General features: G+C 43.8%; 3 protein-coding genes across 12 annotated transcripts in view; 1 reads left to right on the forward strand and 2 right to left on the reverse strand.

Annotated features, from left to right (window-relative positions):
- Window positions 1–5,457, forward strand: part of MBTD1 (mbt domain containing 1) — a 65,662-nt gene extending 60,205 nt beyond the window's left edge. For all 8 annotated transcript variants that reach the window (XM_006125129.5, XM_006125125.4, XM_075903801.2 and 5 more), the window contains exon 16: window positions 1,256–5,457. In XM_006125129.5, the coding sequence (XP_006125191.1) occupies window positions 1,256–1,374 (119 nt within the window). In that variant the 3' untranslated portion in view covers window positions 1,375–5,457. The remainder of the gene's footprint in view (window positions 1–1,255) is intronic.
- A 4,063-nt stretch (window positions 5,458–9,520) lies between these two features.
- On the reverse strand, window positions 9,521–18,037 carry LOC102454227 (nucleoside diphosphate kinase). The gene is made up of 5 exons (XM_075903806.2): window positions 17,880–18,037; window positions 17,429–17,561; window positions 15,758–15,859; window positions 11,494–11,606; window positions 9,521–9,765 (listed from the first exon to the last, which is right to left on the reverse strand). The coding sequence occupies exons 2-5, from the start codon at window positions 17,555–17,557 to the stop codon at window positions 9,648–9,650; spliced, it is 462 nt and encodes a 153-aa protein (XP_075759921.1). The 5' UTR covers window positions 17,558–17,561; window positions 17,880–18,037; the 3' UTR covers window positions 9,521–9,647.
- Window positions 18,038–22,139: 4,102 nt separating this feature from the next.
- Window positions 22,140–26,391, reverse strand: NME1 (NME/NM23 nucleoside diphosphate kinase 1). Of its 3 annotated transcripts, none has more exons than XM_089771873.1 (5): window positions 26,370–26,391; window positions 24,833–24,965; window positions 24,216–24,317; window positions 23,202–23,314; window positions 22,140–22,454 (listed from the first exon to the last, which is right to left on the reverse strand). In XM_089771873.1, exons 2-5 carry the CDS (start codon window positions 24,959–24,961, stop codon window positions 22,337–22,339), a joined length of 462 nt encoding a protein of 153 aa, XP_089627999.1. In that variant the 5' UTR covers window positions 24,962–24,965; window positions 26,370–26,391; the 3' UTR covers window positions 22,140–22,336. The 3 variants fall into 3 exon arrangements, with proteins under 3 accessions (XP_089627999.1, XP_006125180.1, XP_006125181.1); XM_006125118.5 differs by lacking the exon at window positions 26,370–26,391 and adding an exon at window positions 25,978–26,194; XM_006125119.5 differs by lacking the exon at window positions 26,370–26,391 and adding an exon at window positions 25,853–25,877.
- Window positions 26,392–26,791: the final 400 nt, after the last annotated feature.

The raw sequence follows: 26,791 nt of genomic DNA on the forward strand, positions 1-26,791 counted from the left end.
GAAATTATAGGTTTGAATTTTACAGTTATCAATGAAAATAATGTAAACTTGGTTCTAAATGCTATATATATGCATCTGTAGTAAAGGAAGCTTTTAAATCTGTTTTGGAAGATGGGGAAACAATACCTATCTTAATGTTTACAAGATAATCTGTTCCCAAGTGGGAAAAATCTACACTTCTACTTTTAATGTGGTAGCCCAAGCTGTCTGTCTGTCTGTCTGAACCAGGCTCGGAGACTCACTGCAATGGATTTGTTTTTTGCAGTGTAGACATAGCCATAGAATTTTTTTTTACCATAATTTCAGTTACTTTGTTTTCAATCATTGTCTAATATTTGTTCTAAAGAGTCGGTAATCTGTTTTCAATTTCAGCCATTATCTTAATCAGAGGTATTAATATAGAGTTAGTGAGGCTAAAATTAAACTTCAGGGCCATTTGTCAAAACTCAATTATTTGATCATTTGAAATGATGCTAAGGGTGTAATTTAAAGTGCTTTTATTGTCAAAAAAGTGAAAGCACCTGTTCCTGTGAGGGTTTCTGAGTCCCAATAGAAGGCTATCAAAGAACCAGACATAAAATCTGGGTTCTATTCCAGCTCTACCACATGCTTCCAGTGTGATCTTAGACACACTTTCTCTCTCTCCTCAGTCTTCCCATCTGTGAAATGGGTTTAATATCTGCCTGCCTCACAAAGAGGATTAGGAGTCATTTATGAAAAAAAGTGCCTTTAGGTGTTTGATGGGAAGGCACTGTAATGTGTATTAGTGATTAATATATCTGGTCCACTTCACTATTAGCACTGTGGAGACAGACAAACTATAGAGGTGTGAACTTAATGTATTCTGTCTAATGTAGCTTGTCAACTAAGCTCTGACTAGGTAGCCTGGAGATAATGGGTTAGGTTGGTGGTTCTTTTCCCCTGGCCCACGTTAAATTTACAGAACTGGGAGTAAAATCTTTTGATACAGACTGGATCTAGACTCACTAAGGGAATCCCTGTGAAATACTCAAATTTATACATTTTATAGCCCTTTTCCTGATTATAACTGCACTTCAAACCCACAAGTTTAAAGTTTTTATTTACTATATATATTGTTTTGTAAAAATAATTATCTATATGTAAGTCTCTTTTTAATGCCAGTTTAAAGTTATTAATGGGAAGAAACTTATATTGTTTTAGTTAAACTGAAGGGAAACCTTGACAATTCGTTTAAATTCTTTCTAGATCTTTAACTTGTATCTCTTATTTTTAGTGACATCCCTGCAGCTGAAGGAAGAGTTGCTAGATGGAGAGGAGTATAACTTTCTTCAAGGAGCTTCTGATCAGGAAAGCAATGGGTCTGCCAGCTACTACATCAAACAAGAACCATAAGACAGCTCAGAAAGGTGACGGGCAGGGTGGTGATTGTATGGAAAAGAGCCTTTCTCCAAGACTGACTGATTTTTGTTCCCTTTTTGATAGTACAGTTGTCTAGCTGTACTTGGGGCACTTTGCTAACTGTAGATGAACCTTCAGTGGAGAATTTTTTGGAGGGGCAGGAAAACTATTTTACTGAAAAAATGTACAATTTATTAAACAAAAAATGACATTTTGTGTTGTATTTGAAGCTTTTGAAAGAATTTTGTAATATTTTCAAATTCAGATTTATTGTGCATTCTTAAATTGAAATTCTAATTTTTTGGTAAAATTAATTAGCAGGATTGCAGGAAACTGTTTGAGGAGGATATAGTTGCAAATACAAATGAACTGTCATTACAAATGAACCTTGTTGGTACAAGTTGAGAGTTTTTGAACTTCTGTGAGCTTGTATGAGTCACACCTCTGGTTTTTCATTGTGAAAATTACTGAAATACTAACACTGGTGCATGAAACCATGTAAGGAAATCAGCCCTGCCAAACCTTACTTGTGTGAGTAACCCCACACAGGGGTTGTCTCTTGAGGTGTAGTAATAACTTTTCAAGATGGTTACTCATTTAGATTGCCCAGTGGGTATTGGATTGGGCCTTTAGTCCTGGGGTGCTCAAGTTTACAGAGCCCTGTGTTAAACTGGAATATCAGCAGATTCTTTTGTGGAAAATTTACATGAAACCAAATGATTAAACAAGTGAGGAGGAGAGGTAGATGGAAAGGGGGGAGGATATCTGTGGAGTTTTCTCTGTTTTTATTCACCAGAAAAATTTAGATTCCTGCGTTCCATCTCTTCAAATACTTGTGTATGTGGACACCCACTAAGAGATGTACTAGATGAACTAAAAAATATTTACTCTGAAGGCAAAAATGTACTATGACAGCAACACTGGAGTTGGGATCTGAAAAAAAAAAACTTTGCTTTTTGGTAAATTGGACTCATTTTCATTCTGGAAGACTGGAATCCTTCCAGTCTCACTTTTAATCATTTCATAAGTTTTTTCTCTTTAACTGAACAGATATTTTTAGACAAATTTGCAGAAGATTATAGTGACTAACATCAAAACTGGAGGAATTTTAATAAATGCTCAATAGTTTAATCCTCTTCTCCCTCCTGTCCATTTAAAAATCCATGTGGATTTTGGCAGTGGCTTCATTCTTGGAGTTATTAGCAGCCTGTTTTTCACACCCTGCAGAGTTGTGACTGGAAGAATGGGCATTGAGAGCTTTAGCTTTTACCAGTAAGGTTCATTAACTAAACTCTCAGGAATAAACTACATATGTTCTATAAGTGCTTCTGGGTCTTTGCAGGTCCCCTTCAGAGCAGTAGAATGATCTTCTGACTCTTGACCCGTACAGAGGGCTTAAAAGAAATTAGTCAAAATTATTAACTTCTCTGGTCCTTCATCCTAAGAAATGCTTTAACAATATCAGCCCACAGAGCCCCAGGAGACCATTTTTTGGTATGTTATTGTTTGAACTTTTTTAAAAAAAATGCATAGAAAGATGAAAACCAGCAACTTGATTATTTTCTAAACTATTGCTCTAACTTTGGGTACAGACATTAGTAATATGCACAGGTTTACCTCATTCTATGCAAAAGGGGTTAATGATGATGTACAGTTTTGTAGTAACTGCTGGAAGTAAAACTTGTCCTGTATAATGTAGGAATGTATGGAAACTGTTTCTCCTTCTCTTCGCCCAGTCAATTTTTTGTAATATTGACCCCTTTTTAACAACTGTTTTCTCATATAAACAAAAGATGGCTATCAGGTGTGAGATTTCAGTGAGTTATGGGGGAAAGGATATTTTAGTCCCATATTAAAAGGACTCTGTCAAGGTTGACTGGCTTCAAATTAATTTCCTTCAGCCTCTGATTGCGCCAATTCATTTACTTTCTTTACAAAGCAAAAAGTAAAAACTTCTTAAAATCAGAGCCTTCCAAAATAAGGGCTGCAATGTAGTTTTTCAATCCCAGTTGACGGACAGTGGGATGTACAGGCAAGCTCAGGAATCTGGGTGACATATGCTTAAAACCAGAGATATTTTAGTGAGCCTCAGTCATACCAAGTACCACTCCTGTCACCTATCAAAGTCAAATTCTGTCAGTGCTTCCTCAGGTTGGTTAGTACTTTTGTGCATTGATGTAACTGGGGATTACTCGCATATAATATAAATAACTTCTCATTGTGAGCAGGGCTGGCAGAATTTGGCCTACAGAGCACAAGGGATGCGTGAGATGCATCTGCTTTCAGTTAGGCCATATCTACTGGTTAAATTGGCACTGCTGCAATTGATGCAGTGGTGTCCATTTAGAGGTCTGGTGAAGATAAGCTAAGTAGATGGCAGAGCACTCTCCTGTCAATATCTGTACGCTGCTCCCTGACAGGTGGAAGGTAAGTTGGCGGAAGAATGTCTCCCGTCAACATAGCGTGCCATAAGTCAACCTATGTTACAATTTATGTAACTGAAGTAGCGTAATTTAGATTGACAGCATTAGTGTAGACCAGACCTTGTGACACAAATAGCTCATTTGTCAGGAGAACCACTGTTCTGTGAATAAGAGTTAATGTGAAAAGGAGTTGTGGAATTGTGCCCATAGGGAGAAAGTGAAATCATGAAGACAAAAAAAATCCAGATTCATGGGTTCATATTTGTTGCCCTGCTTCAGAACTTGAATTATCCAGACCATATAACCCTGATTTGGGTTAGATTTTAAGGGGACTCTTTGGATTTTTTTTATAGTAAAATGCAGTTGTAGGGGTAGGGATGGAGAATTGTTTGTGTCACATTTGGGGTCTGTCAACCTCTAGAGTATTCCTTGAAAACGGTTATTAAAATACTAACATTGCTCTCTGCAAGCTGAATTCCACGTTCATATACCAATGGGAATTTCAGGTATATTTGAGAATGGAATTTCACTTTCTTAATCCAAATATCTAAATCCTTCACCGACCTGTCAAGTACAGTGAAGCCGGTCTTATGCAAAGCATGTAAGCAGTTGCCTAAAATCACATGCTTGGGAGAGATTTATTTATGTAAAAGCTGAGAAAAATGTGTCAGATTCTTACTTAGACTAGTCTTCATAGAATCAATGGTCTCTTAAGACAGAGAGGTTACCTGTTCGCAGAGGTGTACAGGCTTCACTGTATTTGTACTAACATTAATAACATGGTTCAAAGAGTTTTCTTCATTCTACTGTGAACCATATTACTTAGGTAAAGTTAAGGTGATGTGTTAGAGGTCTTAAATCTCTACTGCTGACTAAAGTTGGGGATCAAATACTCATTTCAATATTTGGCATAGCAAGCCTTTCATAACCAAGGGGTAGTGCAAATAAGTAAATTTATATTGTAACTGCCCCTTTTATGGCTCAGAATTTTACTGCTGACCTTGATCTCATGTTGTTTTAAATGCAACTTCTTAACCTTTTCCTTGCTGTGTATAAGGAAAGCTAAAGCAGTTATCAATTTCTTGTTCTACGGATACTAACACGGGTTTCAGTGTTTGTTTGTTTTTTTTATTGTTTTTGTGATGTGAATACCCTCTCCCATCAATATTTGTACAATGGTGCTAATATATTTGGTAACAATCCTTTATTGGGAAGGGATTAAACAACTGTGATTAAACTCAATTTTTCTTTTAAGTTTCATATTTAAAAATTAGGTCACAGCTATTAATACAACAAAAAAAATCAGCTTTTGCCCTTGGGAAAATATATTGGGGCGGGAATCAAGATGAAATGAATAGGGTTTTTACATCATTTCTGTATGTATTTGATATATAGATCAATATCTGTACAAATTTAATCTTTTATTTTCTTGGTAATTTGTGTGGTCAGTGAGAGAGTGTTTAAAACTTTCTCACAAAATGTATATAACTAAGTGAAAAATGCTTTTGGAGAAATTAATGTTACTTTCATTTTTACCAGACTGCAGATTTTCAGCATGGATGTGAAAAAGCATTAAAACTATAACTTTGTGTACAAGATGAAAATAATTCACTAAATTTGCCTTTTTTTACACAAAATAAAAATGTTAAAGTAAGATCATGTGGATGGTAACTTTTTTAATTGATACACATTCAGATACATTGTGGCATCTTATTTGTCCCATTATAAATAATAAAATTGAAACACAGAAATCAGTTAATCAAATCTGTTTTTAAATATATTCCTGGGTAGAGCCCTGTGTGGATACAGAATTTGCATTCACATCCGTATCTATATCCATATCTGCAGTTGCAGATACAAAGCTGTTATCCACAAATTTGCAGTGTACTAGATACAAATTTTGTATCCGCGGCTGCAAATATCCACATCCAAGATAGCTACGGATTTGCAGGGCTCTACTCATGTGAAATACCTTTGTCTCTTTTTGAAAACTGCTTTTCTACAGAAATGAAAATGGGTCGCTTTTCCTTTAAGATACAGTATACACAAAGAAGGTTTAATTGCAGCCAGCTTCTCCTACTGCAAGGGTGGGGAATCCTTTGGGTCAGGGGCCACTGACCCATAGGAAAATCAGTCGGAGGTCACACACAAAAAGACCCTCGCTGACATGGCCCGACTGAGAGAGACAAAAACTCCCTACATTCCCCATTTACATCAGAAATTGGGGGGGGGGGGGAGGGAAGAACCTACTAGATTTTTTTTTTTATATGCTCCAGCCCCATGGTGAGGGAGCAGGGGGTTGGAGTGCCAGTGTGGGCTCCCCAGTGCTCAGGTGCTCCTGAGTCTTGTGGGGGCCACATCCAGCCCCTGGGCAAGAGATTCCCCACCCGTCCTACAAGTGCAACTTAACCTGGTGGGAGTGGTACTATATAAGACAGGTCTGCATTTGCAATGGCACGTATAGACACTACCTCACCAACGGGCATAGGAACAAACAGCAGAACAGGAGATCCTCATGATTTATGGAATTGCTAGTCACGGTTCTGTGTGCTCACTGGGGTTGCCAGGCTGCTGCGATGTTTGGGAGCTGAGCCGTGGGCCCCAGTATTCATAAATGTTGCCAGTTGTGGTGTGGTGCCAGGAACACTGCAAATGGTGAGGGATGATTTAAGTGCAAAGGTGTGGAACTGTTAAAACCAGAACTGTTCAACCAAAAAAAAAATCCAGCTTTCACTGAAAGAGAAAAGCTCTACGTGTCTTCACAGTTGTTGTGTAGAAGGGAGCATAAACTCGTGGAGCATTGTGTGGCTATGCAGGTAGCCTGTAACAACTGGGCTTATATAAGTTATATACAGTTAAATAACTGTAACCTGCCCCAAGCAACTCAAGAACTGTTACCTCTGAAAGCTACACATGGCAGTCACTAGTACATGAACCTCTAAATAGAGGGAGACTAAAAAACTGAATTCACTACAAGTTACTATAGTGACTAGATTATTCATTAAATGCAATCAGACCATTTAATTTTTAGTTTTAAAATTGAGATGTTCTGCTAGAGTACTACCAAATTTAGGTATTTAGTTGCAGAACAAGGGACAATGGCTATCTAACCCATCAAATGGTGTGATAGTTTGAGCCACATTGTTTACAAATCTCTCCTGTAAAATCAGTTACTGAGCTGAAGTGCCAAGAGCCTCAGCTGGATGGTTTAAGTGATTTAGAGTAGTAGGCCATGTTGGCCTTCCTTGAGGCTGTCTTAAAGGATTTCATTGGAGCAGAAGATCAGGACAAGTTTAACATGTCATAACTGTTCTGAAACCCCCTGCAGAAGACAGTATGGTCTTATGAACAGATGCACTGTATCAACCTGAGAATTATGAACTTAAAGTGCTGTGAGATCTAGAACTGACATATGCAGGGCTCGCCAAACTATGGCAAGCCCCATGCTCTTCTGGGTTTCAATCTACTCGGCCCGGGCAAGTAGACTGGAGTATTTGTCGAGCCCTGAATGTATGAAAGCTTCATATTATAGTGAACACAGCTGTTGCTTTGAAGTCTTATAGGTATGATTCCTACTGTAGCAACTATTCAATCCATAGGTAATCCAAAATGCTCTATCATCCAGCCTATATCTAAGAATGAGCTTTTAAAAAAAATGTGGTGTGTAACTTTGCCAACACTGTACTGGATCAGCTTCTCAAGGAAAGGGGTGTATCTTGGCCATTCTGATATAGGATATCTTATGATCCTGTCTGCTCATCCTGTTCACTAATATTTTCATTTACAGCTCACCTTAAGCTCGTGAGCAGCTTTCCTCAGTCACATTACAAACAGATGCAGTGTGTGGGTCAAGAGATTCAGATGTTCCCATTATTTGCTGCAAAACAGCTATATACCACTAGCAGTTTCAGAAAGCACCATTAGTCATACCAGGTGTCCCTACTAATCTTGCTGCCCTGGTACATTTTCACTTTACATCCTCTTTAGTAGAGCGAGTTTATGAACTGAATTATTTACCAGTCTTGGAGATCTAATTTCAAAAGTTGCTTTAAGGTACCTGTGGAATAGGAGCCCTGTGATGTGGCAGGTGGACCCTAATAATACTGCTGTTTAAACAGACTGACCCAAGTAGAGCAGGAGTGTGAAGAAAGAGGAGTACCTAAAGGAACTCTAACCAAAGATTCTGGTGAGTCAGCTAGTCAAAGACACATGCTTTTCTCCCATGAGGCAGAACTTATATGCTTTTGTAACCTTCTTTCAGTGTAGCCACAAGCTGTAAAGCAAAGCTACTCAACATGCGGTCTACAGGTGGGATCCTTTGAACATGGCCTCTACTAGGAACATTCCAATGGCAATTTAATATAAGTCTTCTGTTGATGTGTGTTAGCTCAGGAATTTTACTGTCATTGCTCATTAAAAGTGCTGTCTTATGGGTGGAAATCAGGTAAATGTTGCATTTTATTAATATCAGCAGAACTGACTTAAATGGGGCCTGCATGTTGTATAGTCTTGCCCTAATCTTTGTATTAATGCCCATCAGTGTGAAAGCTATTTGCATATACAGGCAGTCCCCGACTTATGCAGATCCGACTTATGTCGGATCCGCAGTTACGAACGGGGCTGCCCCCGAGTACATGGACTGCGGGACCTTGCGGTCCTGCCGCCCGTGTACTCTGGGGTTTTCTCTGTGTCTCCCTGGTCTGCAGACCAGGAAGACGCAGAGCAAAGCCGCGGGGGAAGCCGGCAGCGAGACAGCCCAGACGCCCCGCGGCTGTCCCGCTGCTGGCGTCCTCAGAGGCTTTGCTCCTCGTCTCCCTGGTCTGCTGGTCTCCAGCAGACCAGGGAGACGGGGAGCAAAGCCGCAGAGGACCCAGGCAGCGGGACCGTGGTGCGTCTCGGTCCGCCACCAGTGTCTTCCTGGTCTGCTGGAGTGGGGGGGGGGGGGGCGCAGCTAGTACGCCCCCCCCCCCAGCAGACTAGGCTTTTCTCCGGACGCCTGTGGCAGCGCAGCTGGGGTGCTGCCGGTTGGTCCCGCAGCGCCGCTCTGGGCGCTACTGGTCCAACCCAGCAGCACCCCAGCTGCTCTGCCCCAGGCGTCCTGATTTAGCCACTGCTGAAACTGACCAGCGCTGACTACAGGAAGCCCAAGGCAGAGTTGCTCTGCCCCTGGCTTCCTGGAATCAGCTGATCAGTTTCATCAGCAGCAGCTGACTTGGGGACGCTTGGGGTTCTTAAATTGATTCTGTATGTAAGTCAGAACTGGCGGTCAGTTTCAGCAGCGGCTGAATCTGGACGCCAGTTCCGACTTACATACAGATTCAACTTAAGAACAAACCTACAGTCCCTATCTTGTACGTAACCCGGGGACTGCCTGTATATGCAACTTAAATTGTGTCCCTCCCCATGTGCTTGTGAGTATTATTGTGGCCTCCAGGGCTTCCGAAGTTGAGTAGCCCTGCTGTAAAGTCTGTGGAATAGGGGGCAGTTCTAGGACCATCTGAGCTTTTCCCATAAATTTGCTGTTTTAATCACATACCAGTTCTCAGCACTATAAGCAGAAGCATATATTAAGTATTGTTCACGGATTTGGTTTCATTTTTAAAATGTTTCCAAAGTCTCCTTAGAGTGGCTTTAGGAAGTTTCATTTTGTCCCACTAAGCAAAGCTCTATACTACTCCATGCATACTTAAGTGTTTTGTAATATACAGACTACACAGTTTCTGTAATCTATTTATTTGATACTTTTACATACTGCTGTGAAATTTGTGACCAGAGTTGCTCCCAGATCTATAGCTGCTGGAATGAGATGTTGTGGTAAGGCACAATTCATTCTGGAGACTTATTTTACTCATAGATCCAGTCATGAGCACAAGATTTGAAGTCAACAAGCTCTGTGGGCTGGAACCACAGGTTAATTTCCTTCTCAGCACTTTCTACGGAGTCACTGCCATGAATAATGTTCCTGTGAAGGAAGCCAATGACAAGATTTCAAATAAGGTTTCAATAGCTTTAGAAACACAGTAACTTATCCATATGAACAGTCATCTATTAGTTCTGCATTTGAAGCACTGCTATGGTTCATTTGGCACATCCTGAAACTTTTAGGTCAGGCCTGGGCAAAGCCACCACCTCTGACCCATGGACACTGCGGGGAGCCCTAGGTAGGATTCTGTTTGCCTTGCCCCATGTGCATGTTGCTCAAACAGCTGCCAAGTGGTTTCTCTTTAAAAACTGGAGTACCCTCAGCATAATCACATTGGCCAGTTTCTGGCGATAAACTGGCCAATGGGAGCTGCCTGTTTCAATAATAGGCAGCCATGAAGCACAAGGGGCTCCAGAGCACATGGCTGCAGCCTGTGCAGGGGCAGAGAGGTTGATTCAGGAACATGACTGCTGGCTGGTAAGTCTCCTGGCCAGATCCTGTCTCTGGTACTCTAGTCCCGCCCTTCCCCCACCCTCTACCTACTCCAAATACCCAAATCCTCTGCTCCCCTCCTGTACCCGTATATCCTGCCCCAGATCAGTCCCCTCTGTCCTAGCTCACAACCAAAATCCCTGCACTTCTTCCTGTTCACTTCCCTAGGTCACGATCCAACCCCCTGTATTCCACTTCAGTGCCCCAGGTCACAACTGCCTCATTCACCCAAACCTCCATCCCAGACCCTGCACCTCCTCCATTAATATCATGGCCCTCAACTACTTTCCAAATTCTTGAAATGCACCTGCCCTGTGCCACTGCCGCCCCCCACCCTCCATCAAAAGTTACTGCCCACCCATGTTCCAGGTAGACTAACACAATTAGCAGAACTACTTCAGCCTGGGAGACCATCCTGGTTACAGAAGTCTTGCAATGCCCTCAGATGGAGGGCCACTTAAGAAGCCCGTTCATTAGCCTAGGCTGCCCATCGCTGATATACGCTGACTTAACAGATAGGATCAGGGTCCAACACATCTATAGTTCTACTAAATGCTACAAGCTTAACAGCATCACCATGATCTGATCATCGTTTTTCATTAAGTTCTGAAGTATAGTTCAAAAACTCGAAGGGCACTGTATAAGCAACATGCTTGGTGGATTGTGTCCAACAAATAAAATCCTAGATTGAATCTGTTTTATATGTCTATGTAAAAGCGGCGAGGAGTCCTGTGGCACCTTATAGACTAACTGCAGTGTAAGAGCATAAGCTTGCGTGGGCAAAGACCCACTTTGTCAGATATGGGTCTTTGCCCACACAAGCTTATGCTCCTACACCGCAGTTAGTCTATAAGGTGCCACAGGACTCCTCGCTGCTTTTGCAGATTCAGACTAACACGGCTACCCCTCTGATACTATATCTATGTAAATTCTCCAGAAAGGCAGCATGCAAACATAAGGCAACATGAAGTTCATCCTGCACCAAATTGGATCACTAAGGAAGCAAGGCATAGCCATATTAAAATAGCTTGCTGCATCAGGGACTTATTTTCTCTATGTATAGGTGAGAACATACTTATTTCTTTCCTTGAGTGCACAGTCACCAGGTGCCCCTCTCTGCGCTAAAGACTTTTGTTTGTGTTTTATCCAAATGCTGTTAACCAAAATTTTTTTTATATATACGTACGTGTACACACACACACACACACACAGCCCCCACACCCCCGTTAACCCTGGAAAAAACATTGAGAAATTTTATATAATTTCAACACCAACCTTCCCACTTGAATGCAGAAGTCACCACGGATTGTACCAGGCTTAGAATCTGCAGGGTTGGTCTCTCCCAGCATAACTCTACCAGTTTTAACCACATTGAGACCTTCCCAAACCTTTAAAAAGAATAGTTATAAGTTTCACCTCTGGCAGAGATCTGCACTTTGCAAGGAGACAAAGACCTTCCTCTCCCCCCAAATATCTAAATTACCATAAAATCTGTTTAAGTTAAAATTGCTGAAGGACAAGACTAGGAACAAGAGAAAATTACAAAATAAATGGCTACAATTCTTTCTACAATTACTTGTTTCACTGGTCATGTTTCACTTTGAGAAGGCATGAAGGCAGATAGCATCAGAATGGCTAATGCCTACCAGAACATATCAATAAAGCCCCGTGCAGATACAAAATTGGTATCCATGTCTGCAAAAATGACACGCAGATATCCCTGCCCCCTGAGCTCTGTGCTGCCCATTCCCTGCACTGCCCCTAGCCCCTGATCCCTCTGCCCCTCCTGTTCCCCGCATCCCATTCCCTGTGCCTCCACCACACTCTGCTCCCCCCGATTCCTGCATCCCTCTGGCTCTGTGCCTCCTGTTACCCGCACCACCCCACTGTTCCCTGCTCCCCTCTGGTTCTGCACCCTGCTTCCCCCTGTGGGTCATGAGTGAAGGGTGCTTGTCCACAGGTAGGGGCTGGATAGGGCAGGGAAAAGGCTGCTGTAACCCAGCAGCAACTGAAAGGGGGAGGTCACTTGAAGCACCTTTGCCTTTATGGAAAAAAAACGAATGAAAATGCTATTTATAGGGCTAAAATGCCGGGACAAAAACAAAACCCCAAAAACCCCATTGCAAAATGCAAACGTGTAAAAGGCAACAAAAAAAGAGGGAGGGGGGAGCCAAAAATGTTTTGCTTAGGGCAGCAAAAAGCCTAGAGCTGGCCCTGGGGAAGGGGAAGGGACTTTTGCGGAGGGGAGGGGAAGGTCAGGAGAAGAAGAAAGGGGAAGGCACCAAGGCTGTGTCTACACTACATGCCTCTGTCGGCAGTGGCATGTAGATTAGGGTTGTAGGCAAAGGTAAATGAAGCCGCAATTTAAATTATCGCGGCTTCATTTACATTTACATGGCTGCCGCGCTGATCAGCTGTTTGTCGGCTCGCCGCTAGTCTGGACGTTCCCCCTGTCGACATCGTGGAATGAGGTTTACCGGGGCTGCCGACAAAGGGCTTTGATGTCGACAGGGAGAACGTCCAGACTGATCAGCTGTTTGTCGGCTCAGCGCGGCAGCCATGTAAATGTAAATGAAGCCACGATCATTTAAATCGCGGCTTCATTTACCTTTGCTGAATAAACAAATCTACATGCCTCTGCCGACAGAGGCATGTAGTGTAGACGTACCCCAAGGGAAAGGGGTGCAGGAGAGAAATGCCAGGGGGTAAAGTGCAGACAATGAGAAAAAGGGCAGGAGGGGAGGTGTCAGTGGGAGGGGGGATAGGGTGATGCTGGGAGAGGAGAGGGTAAGAGCACTGGGGATTAGAGGGGGAGGGGGAAGTGCTGGGAGAAGGCTTGAAAGAAGGGGTGGGGATGGAGCAAGGCATCTGTGAGGGCACAGGGGCATGAGGGGAACGGGGACAGAGGGTGGTGAGGGGGCAGGTATCAGGGAAAAGGAGGCCAAAGGGGGTAGGGGCAGTGAAGGAAGGGGGAGGCACCAAGAGGGTGCAGGTGCCAAGGGATTCTGGGGGTGAAGCAGAAGGGCAGACACCTGCAGAGGAGGGACCAGCACCGGAGGAGAGAGGTAGGCAGGTGTGTAGAGGGAGGTTTTAGAAGAGGGGATGAGGAGGGGTAGCTCACATGATCAGAGTGGGGCTACTGGAGGAGTGGGCACAGGGTTAGGTGGAGGGGGGCAGGTTGCAGGAGGGCAGTGAGAAGGGCGAGGGGTTGGGGGGGGGGGCAGCAGGCACCAGGGGAGCTGATGGAACAAGGGGAGGAGATATGGCAGCAGAGAGAAAAGGTAGAGGTTTAAGATTTATTAATAACTTTGATATTCATTAATAACTTATTAGTAATTACTGTTCTTGGAATTTATGCCATTAAAAAACACTTTGTGGGGGAGGGTAACGAGTCCCTTTTTTGTCTGGTGAGTAGGTTTTCCATAATTTGTCGACCCCTGCAAATACCCATGGATTTGCAGGGCTCTACATAACCCAAAGTAGTGAGATTTGTATGGGGGACACAGCACAAAGAAAAGACACACTTCTTAACACCAATCTAGTAAACAGAAGCTTGTTGTGAGAAGAGACTATTCCCACTCCTGAATGGCTCACATATGGAGACCACTTAAATTTCTAATGATGTGGCCTGCAATTAGCATGTTTAAATAGTTCAGATTTCATGAAGTCAGTTAGGCACAAAACAGTGAAAACACCACCTCCTCCCCTCCCCCATTATAATGCCTGCTCACCTAGCTGTTTTAGTGAGAGATGTAACAGTCGTTGATTAACAGAAACAAAAGGTTACAGGTTAATGGTATAGACTACATGCATTCCCCTGCCCAACCAGTACATTTTTTTTAGCAGGCTGGCCAGCAGTCCTGCTTACTTCTAGCTCACACCAGGCCCAGGACCTATCCCTGCTGCTGCTCTGCATTTAAAGTGTATTACAAGACAGGCAGCTCAGCTCAGCTCAGTTCAGTTCCAGTTTGGGCCAGGTCTGAGAGCTCAGCTCTCTTCCACCCACCCCCCCAAGACAGGAGCTGCTGCTGATTAACTACTATTTAACATGCCTAGTTTTAGTATTAAGGTAGAGACTTCAATCTAATTTTAAAAGTTAGCTGACCTGTTTAAATCCTCAGAACTGCACTGGGAATTTCAACCACTTACTACTTCACCGCGTAGGCAACTTCCAGTACTCTTCCCACATCCCTCCAGTTTCACTATAATCCAGAAAACTGCTCTGAATGGCAGGGAATCACGTTCTATTCATAGTAAGCGGGGAAGACTTTCAAGCCAAATTTTGTAAAACTACTACCGTATATTCCGGCGTACAAGACGACCTCTGATGTTAAAAAACATCCCCCAAAAATCGGGGGTCGTCTTGTACACCGGATGCCCCGCCGCCGGAGCCCCTCCACGGCTTTGAAAGCCTCGGGGGAAGCCGGCGGCGGGGCATCCCAGGCGCGCATGGGCTGCGCCCCCGCCGGAGCCCCTCCGCGGCTTTGAAAGCCTCGGGGGAAGCCGGCGGCGGGGCATCCCAGGCGCGCCTGGGCTGCGCCCCCGCTGGAGCCCCTCCGCAGCTTTGAAAGCCTCGGGGGAAGCCGGCGGGGGGGCATCCCAGGCGCGCATGGGCTGCCCCCCCGCCGGAGCCCCTCCGCGGCTTTGAAAGCCTCGGGGGAAGCCGGCGGCGGGGCATCCCAGGCGCGCCTGGGCTGCGCCCCCGCCGGAGCCCCTCCGCGGCTTTGAAAGCCTCGGGGGAAGCCGGCGGGGGGGCATCCCAGGCGCGCATGGGCTGCCCCCCCGCCGGAGCCCCTGCACGCCTGGGATGCCCCGCCGCCGGCTTCCCCCGAGGCTTTCAAAGCCGCGGAGGGGCTCCAGCGGGGGCGCAGCCCATGCGCGCCTGGGATGCCCCCCCGCCGGCTTCCCCCGAGGCTTTCAAAGCCGCGGAGGGGCTCCGGCGGGGGGGGGGGGGGGGGGGGGGCAGCCCAGGCGCTCCTGGCGGCTTTGCTCCCGGTGCCTCTGGTCTGCTGGGGACCATCTCCAGCAGACCAGGGACACCGGGAGCAAAGGAGGCGGAGGGGCGCTGGGGTATAAGATGAAACCCTATCTTTTAATTAAAAAGATAGGGGGTCGTCTTATACACCCAGTCGCCCTATACGCCGGAAAATACGGTACATAAAACATTTCATACCTATTTTATACACATTGTTGGGGGCATTCTTCAGTTGTTTCATCTTCTAAACTACTGTTGATGAGTATACACTAGCAGTTTTCTTCAAATTTCTTAAATATTACATTATTTCCAGCTCAGATCCACTAGTGTAGGACTAACAGACTATCATTCAGAAGTGCTCTGGACATCAGTGGATGATGTGGAAATTGTGAGTTCTTTATTAATATACGGAAACAGTATAATTTAAACAAGTAGTAAAGTTGTTTGTTTTTACAACTTGTAAAAACAATCTGTAAATCATCCACAGATGCTAACAATTAAAGTAGTAGTTTATGTAGCTAGAAGATACCTTGCCATTTTGAGCACAATGTATATGCTACTCACCATGGCCACAACAGGTCCAGAATTCATGTATTTAACTAAACCAGGGTAGAATGGCCGATCTTTCAGGTCAATGTAATGTTGTTTTAGAAGCTTTTCTGATGCCTTTAAAGAAAAGTTGAATGTGAAATTGAGATCAATGTTTAATAAAATGTAAAAAGCCACAGACTGTTACAGCATTAATCAGAAGTTTCATATCATTTTAACACACAACAGCAAGAACTTTGTTTTTCCAAGCTAATTGTCAGTATTTTACATGTTCAGCACCTCAAGATAAGTTTTGTCCATTTTTCCTTTGTTAATGTAAGAATTTACAGTGAGGCAGCTTCAATACCTTGAACTCTTAAAACTGATTTTTTTTCTTTGTATTAGTTTACAGCTGGGCTACGTCTAGACTGGCCACATAAGACGGAATAGGCATGCAAAGCAGGCAAGTCAGAATAGGGAAATCCGTGGGGGATTTAAATATCCCCCGCGGGATTTAAATAAACATGGCCGCCGCTTTTTTTCCGGCTTGGGGAAAAGCCAGAAAAGAGCATCAAGACTGGCACGATCCTCCGGAATAAAGCCTTTTTCCGGAGGATCTCTTATTCCTACTTGCAGTCTAGACGTAGCCCTGTAGATTATTTTGAGTACAAGACATCTGGAAAACTGAATTTCCTGATGTAGTCTTCAAATCATGGTCACATGACCTAACTTAACATTAGGTTGCATAAAACTACCAACACAGCCTTCCATTTCACAGGGAATAGAAGAGACACTATAGTCATGGTTTGACACAACTGAAAGAAAGCTACACCTGACAACCTAAATTAACACTATTCAGTCCCATTTTCTGTTTTACGGAACAAGGCCTTCAGTTAACTGCATGAAGCTATATGAATATAATGGAAATGTGAGAGAAAATTTGGTCTGGCATATCTATTTGTATCTGAAAAGTTACAATAAGCAGATCAGTTGGGCTGTGTCTAGACTGGCCGCTTGAATTTCCGCAAGAACACTGACGATCTCATGTAAGAAATCAGTGCTCCTTGCGGAAATACTATGCTGCTCCCATTCGGGCAAAAGTCCTTTTGCGCAAAAGGGCCAGTGTAGACAGCTCAGATTTATTTTGCGCAAAAAAGCCCCGATTGCAAAAATGGCGATTGGGGCTTTTTTGCGCAAAAGCATGTCTAAATTGGCACGGACGCTCTTCCACAGAAAGTGCTTTTGCGGAAAAGTGTCCATGCCAATCTAGATGCTCTTTTCTGCAAATGCTTAACGGAAAACTTTTCCGTTAAAAGCATTTGCGGAAAATCATGCTAGTCTAGATGTAGCCTTGGTGTATAGACTGTACTATCGATTTCCACTTTGCCAGCTCCTTGATGGGGGAAAAAATAGCACAGGGAAATCTCAACTAGCTAAAATTTGCAAGTAAAATTGAAAAAAAAAGCCACCAGTCATCAGAACCAGTGTCCTCAGCTTCAAATGCTGGCCAGATAGTTATCAAAACGCTCACGCCTAAGATTTGTTTCTAGGGGTGGTGCACATTGATGGGGGAAAAAAATCCTTATGGGGCTGGACAAGATGAGCAGGCACTGGTCGGAACAAGTTGATTTCTCTCTGCACGAAGCTTTAGGAACACGAGCTAAGCCTTACACCAGCCCTGCCTCTAAAGGAGGCGGGGAAACTTACGTGGAGGAATTTCATGGCCACCAGGCGGAAACCCTTCTGTTCGAAGCGCTTGATGATTTCCCCCACCAGGCCCCTCTGGACGCCATCGGGCTTGATGGCGATGAAGGTGCGTTCGCTGTGACTAGCCATTGTCCTAGGGCGGGGAAGGGGGGCGGTGAGAGCAAGGAGGGGAGCCCAGTTCGGCCCCACCACCAGCAATGCCCCAGAAGGTGACTCCAGTCACCCAGCCAGCACGGCCCGCGGAGGGGCTCGCTCCACAGACCCGGGCCAGCTTGTGACGGGCCCCCCCATGACTCCCAGCCCGGCGGCCACGTGGAAGCAAGCTGGGATCCCCAGCCCCGCTTCCCTCCTTTCCACCCCACCCGGGCGCGGCAGCCGGGCGCTCAGCCAGACTCCCGCCGCCGGGATTCGGGCTCGCCTCGCCCGCCCCCTCACACCGGCCTGGCCTCACCTCCCCGGAGCCGCTATCGCCGCTGCGTTGGCACCTGGAGCGGCCGTTCCTCTCCGCGTGCACCGGGAAAAGGAAGAGCGAGGCCGGGTGGAGCCGGAACCCACTAGCCGGCGGATGGGGGCGGGCCTGCCCCGCCGTCGCAATATGGCGCCGGCAGAGCCCGCCCTGTCCTGCGGCTTGCCAGGCGCCGCCCCCTCAGCGCGCCCTGCGGCCCCCGGAACGCCTGGCTGAGGGGGGAGAGAGACCCAGGCCGAGGGGGGAGGGGCAGGCGTTGCTACAGGCTGTGGGGCTGAGGCCAGAGGGACCAGCCCACACAAAGGGGGGGGGGGGGATTCGGGACAAAGGGCGTGAGGAACTAGGGTTGCCAGATGGTTTCAACAAAAAACCTCGATATTACAACGCAATCTACGTTACATCGTATTTAGGAAATACCCGACACTTATATTTTCTCATTTCTAGTTTCTCAATTTGTTCCCCAGACAGAAAGCTCAAATACTGGACTGTCCACTTCAAAACCGGTCACTTGGCCACCCAGGGTAAAGGTCGACAAAAAGACAAAGATCCTCCAAAAAGGGGGGAAATCAAGAAAGATCGAAAATGCAGCTTCTGCCTCTGGGGCTGGCCTCATCGTTGCCGTTTCAAGTCCTGGAAAAACACAGGGCCAGCACGCAGTCTGGCCAACCACTGTGAGAGCTGGCAACTTGCAGCAGCATCAGGCTACAGTACTTAAGACACTGCTTTTATCTGCATCGGCTCACAGGCTTATTGCAGTGCTGCAGGGTATAGGTCTGGAATGAACTCTCCTTAGACAGGAAAAACTTAAAAAGCAACAAATAGACTAGTAGCACCTTAAAGACTAACAAAACATGTAGATGGTATCATGAGTTTTTGTGGGCAAAACCCACTTCTTCAGATGTCTTCCTTAGAACACAGAAGCCCTAGCTGGAATGGTTTCCTTGAGCTTGATCCTGCTTTGATCAGGGGCTTAGTCTAGATGATCTTCCTGGGGGGGGGAGGGGTGTCCCTTGCAGCCCTGATCATCTATGATTCTATGGAAAGGAGGATAGGAAAGAGAAGAAATAAGGTGGGGATGGAAAAGGACACAAAAGAGGTGGGATCACATCCTTAATCTTAAAAGCCTTGCTAGAAGCACTATGGGGAACACATTCCCTTAACAGACAATGCGGCAATCTTAAAAAGGTCACTTGCCTTGCCTTCCATTGTGGCTAGGATTTGTTTTCAGTCATGGCTGTGAATCTCAACATGACCTCACAATATGGTGTTACAACAAAAAATACCTTGAAGGTTTAAAGTCTGTTCAGTTTCCCCAACACTGTCTTTTAATAGTAGATATTAGGCTTGTGTGTGGGGGGGGGGAGGGTGTCCTGCATTCTTAACATCTTTTGCTTTGAGACAAATGGCCTTTGTCACTGTGTTGGGAAGCTGCTTCTTCCAAGTTGCACTGCATGCACCCTACAGTTGCTCAAAATTACCTCATATATAAAGCACCCAGAGGCCAGGAGACACATTTATCCTGATTTTTTTTTGTTGTCACATATGAGGATGAAACTGTGATTGCAATTTTAAAGTAAGAATATTGTCAAGTGTAAGAACTAGGACTAGAACACAGCACATCCTGGCTTCTGTTGCTGTGATCAGACTGGGATGTAAGAATTTAACCAGTTAACCAAAAAGCATCAACTTCCGTTTCAGTTAAATTCCTGCAGTGCAGCCGACTTCCTGGGGGCCATCAGCTGGGAGCTGGTGAACACTGGAAGCCCTGCTTCCCCAGGAGCCAAGTGCCTCCCCACGCTGGGAGCTCTTGCAGTGCAGAGCTTACAGCATGGGGCAGCCAGCTTCCTGCTGGGAGTAAGATGCCACCCCAGGAGTGGGGCAGGAAGAGTGCCCTGCCAGCCCCACTCCTTCAGCTGCTGGCCCAACTCCTGGAGAGCCAGCTACCACCCTGAGCTGCAGGCTCTGCTTTTTAAGGCATCCCTGTCTAGCCTGTTTGTAAGTATCATGATCAAATGTTTATATATGTTTTGTTACTCTTTGGATGTAGTAATTGCTTATTGGTTAGGCTTTTTAGGCATGTGTAAGAGCAATTGTATAAGTACCTTTGCATTTAATAAAGGAATTTATGGTTAAATTAGTGTTTGGTGGTTTCCCACATTAATATTAATCATTTAAAATATTATAAATAATTACAACACAAAGCAAATATAGTTTTTATACATAGATTTATTCTAACCAATTATACAGGTTGTACCTTCCTTAACCGTGACTCTGGTCCAGCAACATCTGTGGTCTGGCAGATGTTCCTGGACCACAGAGCCCAGGTAAAGTTTGTCTCATATGGTGTCTGATCCCGTCCATTTGGGAGAGTTGACAACCTTAAACAATCTACGTGCTGTTGTGAGCTAAAGAAACAGTAACGTGAGCTGAAGGAGGTAACTAGCATAGGTCACAATGGTCCATCTAAAACATTCAGTTGATTTTCCCAATTAGGGATGTAAGAGCGTAGCCATTTAATATAGGTAACCACTAAACTTATAAGCATGAGTTTATTAGTTACCCAAATGGTTATGCATAATTCCTGGTCTGGCTCCGATGGAGCCAGCTGCCACCCCGCGTAGCTGCCTCTATATCACCTGCGTACCAAGACCATAAGCAGGAAGAAATGCAGAACAGCTCTCGGAGAGACAACTGCTGTCCCGCACTGTTGCCTCTGATACAGAGGCAGCAGTATGGAGCAGCAGGCAAGAACCAGAACATTCATGGGCACACACCAGCTTCCAGAGAGCTGATTGCTGCCCTGCGTGTAACCACTGACATTTTCAGCAGTTACATGGTTAACCCATTACACACATTGTAACCTCCCTATTTCAAATACGCAACTGTAGCCAAATTACAAAGACCTGCTTCTCAGTTGCAGTATGTTGGTTATTTATGATAATGAACTAGCACATTAGGAACTGGGAGTCTAGCCATAGCAACTCTCCAGGAGGCTGAAAGGTATGTGGATAGTCCTGAACTGCACTACTGAGATCTGTTTATTATTAAAGGAAATCTATCATATGAATGAGTTTAAATACAATGGCTAACATTTTAGAAGGTCATTGATTGGGTTTGTTTAGTTTAGAAAAGAGAAGATTGAGAGGGGACATGATAGTTTTCAGGTATCTAAAAGGGTGTCATGAGGAGGAGGGAGAAAACTTGTTCATCTGGCCCTCTGAGGATAGAACAAGAAGCAATAGGCTTAAACTGCAGCAAGGGAGGTTTAGGTTGGACATTAGGAAAAAGTTCCTAATCGTCAGGGTGGTTAAACACTGGAATAAATTGCCCAGGGAGGTTATGGAATCACCATCTGTGGAGATATTTAGATCAGGTTAGATAAATGTCTATCAGAGATGGTCTAGTTGGTACTTGGTCCTGCCATGAGGGCAGGGGACTGGACTCGATGACCTCTCGAGGTCCCTTCCAGTCCTAGTATTCTATGAATCTATGATTACTACTGAGACTTAGGCTCCTAAGTGCCAAAGTCACTTTTTCAAAAGTTTATCCAAGCACAGTTTACTTTGCCATTCAAACAACCAAGGAAAGACTCTATCTGAGCTGTCAGTTCTTTGCATGGAAATATAATTCAGTGCTGATGTTCTTGCCAATGTCAAACAAAATGCTATACTAGAGTGAAAGGAGGTAAAGCATACTGAGCGGCCTGTGCGCGTTAATCTTCTTTTCTCATAAAAGAACATTTTATAAAGCTGCCATATTAATCCTCGCTTAAAGAGCTATGCAAATGACTGAGGCTAGGGTGAAAAATTGAGTTTAAAGTTACAATCTGGTTAAAATCCTTACTTTCAGAGTAAAGCTGTTGCCTATGTATAACTGAACTGACTTTCTGGAGAGAGAAAATAATTGAACATTTCCCACAGATGTTTATCACAATTTTAAAATCAATTTTTTTGCTTGACTTTACTTCTATATCATTCTTTTACTCCCTGTATTTTGGGTATATTATGGATCTGTTTACATACCAGCATGTGTGTCCTGGTGATTTAACTATGTTTGACAACAAATCTTAAGGCCACTAAGCCATTTTAGATTGTTTGCTAATGGGTATACACCACATTATCCTCTGTGGATACAGAGTATTTCATGGCAGTTTATGCCTCGTGTTTAGTCATTAATTAAAAATCCTCTCCTCTATTGTAATCTCCTTCTCTTCTATATACACACAGAGTTATAAAGCTTCACAAGTAATAATTCAATAGCTTTTTTAATTAGAGCAGCAGTTAATAACACTGGTTACATGTAATATGCACAACACAAATTAGAGATTTCCACCAGTTTATACAGAAGTGCCTTGAAATAATTAAAGGATAGTACCAATAGGAACTATTTCTGGGTCCATAATCATTGGGATGCATGGATGTTAAAAGTCACAGACCATGTTTTTACTCATATATCCACTGATGAGCACAGCTTGTGTATTCAACCAACTCCTCAGGAGTGAACCACAGGTTGATCTCTGTTTCAGCACTTTCTACAGAGTCACTGCCATGAATGATGTTCCTAAGAGAAGAAAAAGAAAAGTCAATTATAGAATTAAAAGCACAAGAATTTTATTTTTAGAAAAACCTCCTTGGTTACCGTGACTACATTTATTAATAAACATACTCATGAATATGACACACAAGCTTCTCTCATCCGTGTTGATAGTGGGGGACGGAGAAGGAAAACCCCATCTCTATTTATATCCTTTGCCTCCAGTCCTAGATAATCTAGTGGAGGTGAACCCCTGCATCTGGATGAAGTTATTGGGGGAAGGGGTCTTCCTACATATAATCACTTTGCAGAGTAGGGGTCTTAACGCTCTTAAATATTTTTCAGTGGTTAGTAAGTTTTTGTTACCAATTGTTATATAACAAAATTCATTCCATTTTAACATTTTAAAATGTATGTTATCAAATGACACTCATGTTTATCAGGACATCCTGATAGAAAGGACCAGGAGGCAAGTCATCATGCAGAGAGCTTATTAGTTCTCATAAAATAAGTAGGGTTATATGTCAGTACTCAAATGGGAAACCTCCATGAAAAAAAGTTGAGGGGCTGTAGAAAGTATTTCAGTCTTTGTCTATACGTCTTTACTATAACATTGATCAAATTCCAATATTTACATTCTGCTGCTTGAATTTTTCTACAGTTTCAAGTTGTTCTAGTTTTCATGTCCCCAAACTTAATTATAAAACAATGAACTAAGTAAGTCATCAGCATTAAAAATTGGCTTTGTCTTATCAAAACTATTTCAGAACATACCTGCCAACTTGAACACAGAAGTCACCACGGATGGTACCAGGTTTGGAATCTGCTGGATTAGTTTCTCCTAGCATTACTCTGCCAGTCTTAACCACATTAAGACCTTCCCACACCTTAAAAATAAAATAAATCCATTACGATTACAGAATCCAAACTGTAACTAACACAGTGAGAGTTGGCAAAGTTATTCAACTTGATCCCATTACCGGGTGGGTGTTAAGTCCCCCTTTTCAAAGAATTTGTAAGCAAGGCATTGAAGGATTGGAGTGAAACTGTCTCCAAGAAGCTATTGTAATTTCTGCTGACTGCTAGCCAAAGCATGAGGGTACTACTGAACAGATTTACGTGTAACAAACAGGTAAGCATCCCATTTCAAAATTTCTTAAACTCATAAAATCTCACAGGGATCTCATAGCGAGGTGAGCCTATACCTCTAAAGTATTTAAGTCCAAGATATGTTCCAAAAAACTTGGACTTATAGCAACACAACTTATAGCAGGGAATTTTTCCCCATGGCTGATTTCCATTTGCGCTATTATTATTATTTATTATTATTTTGCACATGACTTAAGAGCAGGGAATAGGAAGACTTACAACACATCAGCTCCTACAAACATCAACAACTTTAGTGAAGAATGGATGTATACAGGGGCAACTCATAGCGGAGATTCTTTAAAAAAAGGTCACATTTACCTAGTTTAGTCTATGATTTTGCAGTGTAAATCTGAAATACAAGATTTCTCTACTTGAAACATTAAATATTTCACTGTTCTTTTTTCCAGTTGCTTATTTTGTGAATGTGACAGCACTTTTTGCAGTCAGTTTACCACTGTTCACATCCCCTGCTGCTTGGCACATTGCAATAGGAAAAAAGAAACTATTAAAAAAAAGTTAAAGGGAAACATTTGTACATGAAACTACATTTACAGGTAGTATCATTTTCAATATGTAACAAAGTTATGAAACAAGACACATCAACTTTTTAGTTTTTCTTAAGCCAGTTTAAAAGTTTACCATAGCTACAACAGGTCCAGAGTGCATATATTTAACCAAACCAGCATAGAATGGCCGATCTTTCAGATCAATGTAATGTTCTTTCAGAAGGTCTTCAGAGGCCTGCAAAAAAAAGGTAATTTACTCTAAGAACTTAAGAGCATCTTTAAATCACAAGAGATTAACCACAGAGCACTATTAATCCTTAAACAGGCATGCGCTTTAAAAATTAGTGCTTTTAGCAACTGGCTAGATGTGTTATGTTTATATGAATTTAAAATATAAATTAACTCAGCAAGATTGTTTCAGCAGTATCCAATTGAGAAGAAATCAATTTTTGCTGTAGATGTACAACAGATGCCTATTAAGTGTAAATGGCACCTATAAGAATATTCTCCTCAGACTAAGGCATCATCTTACTAAAATTAGGTTGCTTGGGATGTCAAAACCATTTAACTACAGCTGAATGATAGAAAGTCTCCAAAAATATCGAGACATAAAATTTGACATTTGATATTTCTAAAATTTCATTTAAAAATATTACAATAGATATTTCACGGAGTGAAGTACACCAGCCTGCTCTAAATATGATTACATTCTATACATAAAGGATAAATAAAGAAACGAGGGAAACTCACATGTATTAATTTCATGGCCACTAATTTGAAACCCTTCTGTTCAAATCTTTTGATGATTTCTCCCACTATTCCCCGCTGGACTCCATCAGGCTTGATGGTAATGAAAGTGCGCTCGGAAATGGATGCCATCGTCCTACAAGACAGGAGAAAGAGAATCCATATTCCAGGACTAGAGGGCAAATGCAGCCACAACAGAAATCTAGAAGGCATAGACACTATCTGCCACAACCTTATTGTGCTTTGAATTAGTCTCATAGCTGATATCACCTAAATTAACTCATTAAGCTGCAACTTGCACTGATCAAGTAAACCATACAAATATCCAGAAAGTGCTACTAAAAAAAAGAAAGAAAAAAAAGAAATGTCATGTAATAGTCCTACAAATATTGAGGAGAGTTTGAAGAACAATTAGTCCATAGCAAGAACACAGAAATGTTATATTAAGTGATGATTACAGGATGGTATGGCAGATGTATTCCAAACTGCACTCTGATACCATGCTACCCTCAATTTAGGATAAAACAGACTAAATTAAAACCCTATGTATCACTTTGATCTATATCTACAGCCAATCAATGCAGTAATGAAGTATGTTAAGAATGTGTGTGGGGAATGAAAGCTAAGAAAGTCACACTGGAGTATCTAGAGTGCCATTTTGAGAAGCACACACTACACAATTACCCAGGTCTGCAACGATTTTAACATGTAAAGCCAACAATTAAGCATTTTTCAGGAATGAAAACACATCTCTACTTAAAACAATTGCAGTAGGGTGGTAACACAATCCCCAACTATCAGTTTAGCATAGAATGAATAATTGGAGAAACAAGCCAGCTATTCCAGAGCAATACCAAACAACCTAAGAGGGGTAAAATACAAAAAAAAAGGCACACACAAAAATTCAACATCTAATAATAATGCTCCCCCTTCCAACAGCCCAGAACAGATGGCAACCAGCAGACAAACGCGCAGAAGCTTAATTACAATTCCCTTCCCTTATGTGAACCTTGATTGTCTCACTTGGTGGCTCAGGCGCCCCTTCTTACTTCCACTCCCCACCAGCCCCTCTTCTCTCAATAACTGCATACGTGCCCCCGCCCCATGCAAGCCCCTCAGCTCACCCCTCCCGGCGGCCGCCCCCTCACCTGCCTGCCTGCAGTCTGCGGGTCGGGTGGTAGCTGCGGCAACACCGCCGCTGCCACCCAGCTCGGAACACGCCTCCTGGCCGCCCCCACGTGCTCCAGCGCACGCCGGCTGCCAGCTGGGTCCCCCCACGGGGATGCTATCTCGGGGCGCGCACACGCCGTGGCGGGGGTGGGCTGAGATGACGCTCGAGTCCGACGCCAGGGAGCCCAGCGACTCTCCCTCGCCCGGGGATTGGGCGGCGCTCTTGCAACGCGAGGCCATCGCTGTGGCAGAGGAGGGAGGCTGGTGCACCGCGTGGTGCGCCTCGCTGCAGCCAGCCCCAGAGAGTTCCCAGCAGGGCAGCGTGTAGCTTGGAATGGGACCGGCGAGGGCAGTGGGTGCGGGGACCAACCTGAGGTGACCAGATGTCCTGATGTTCTAGGATCAGTCCCATTATGAGGGGCTTTTTCTTCGGTGCCTATTCCCCTCCATCATCCCCTGTCCTGATTTTTCACACGATCTAGCTAGCCGCCCCGTGCTCTGCCAGTCACACACATAACGGCGCTTTTTATGATCTGCTATCCAGCCCTCCTGACCCACCTCCGTCCTAAGGTGAGCGCACTTCTCCCAGAGCAAGGGTGTCTTTTCACTCGTTGTGGAGCATTAAAATAACAGCAAAAGCTGTTTGTCTACTACAGTGAAAGTGTCCTGCAGTTGCATATAGAGGAAATGGTAGGACGTAGATACCAGGGTCCTGCCTGCAGGTGCCTATTGACAATAGGGTTGTTGGGGCCCTTCCCACCATTTAACTACAATTAGTGTATGGGAAATCTG

Source organism: Pelodiscus sinensis, chromosome 20 (assembly GCF_052426305.1).
Source record: "Pelodiscus sinensis isolate ZL-2025 chromosome 20, ASM5242630v1, whole genome shotgun sequence".
NCBI classification, from domain to species: domain Eukaryota; kingdom Metazoa; phylum Chordata; order Testudines; family Trionychidae; genus Pelodiscus; species Pelodiscus sinensis.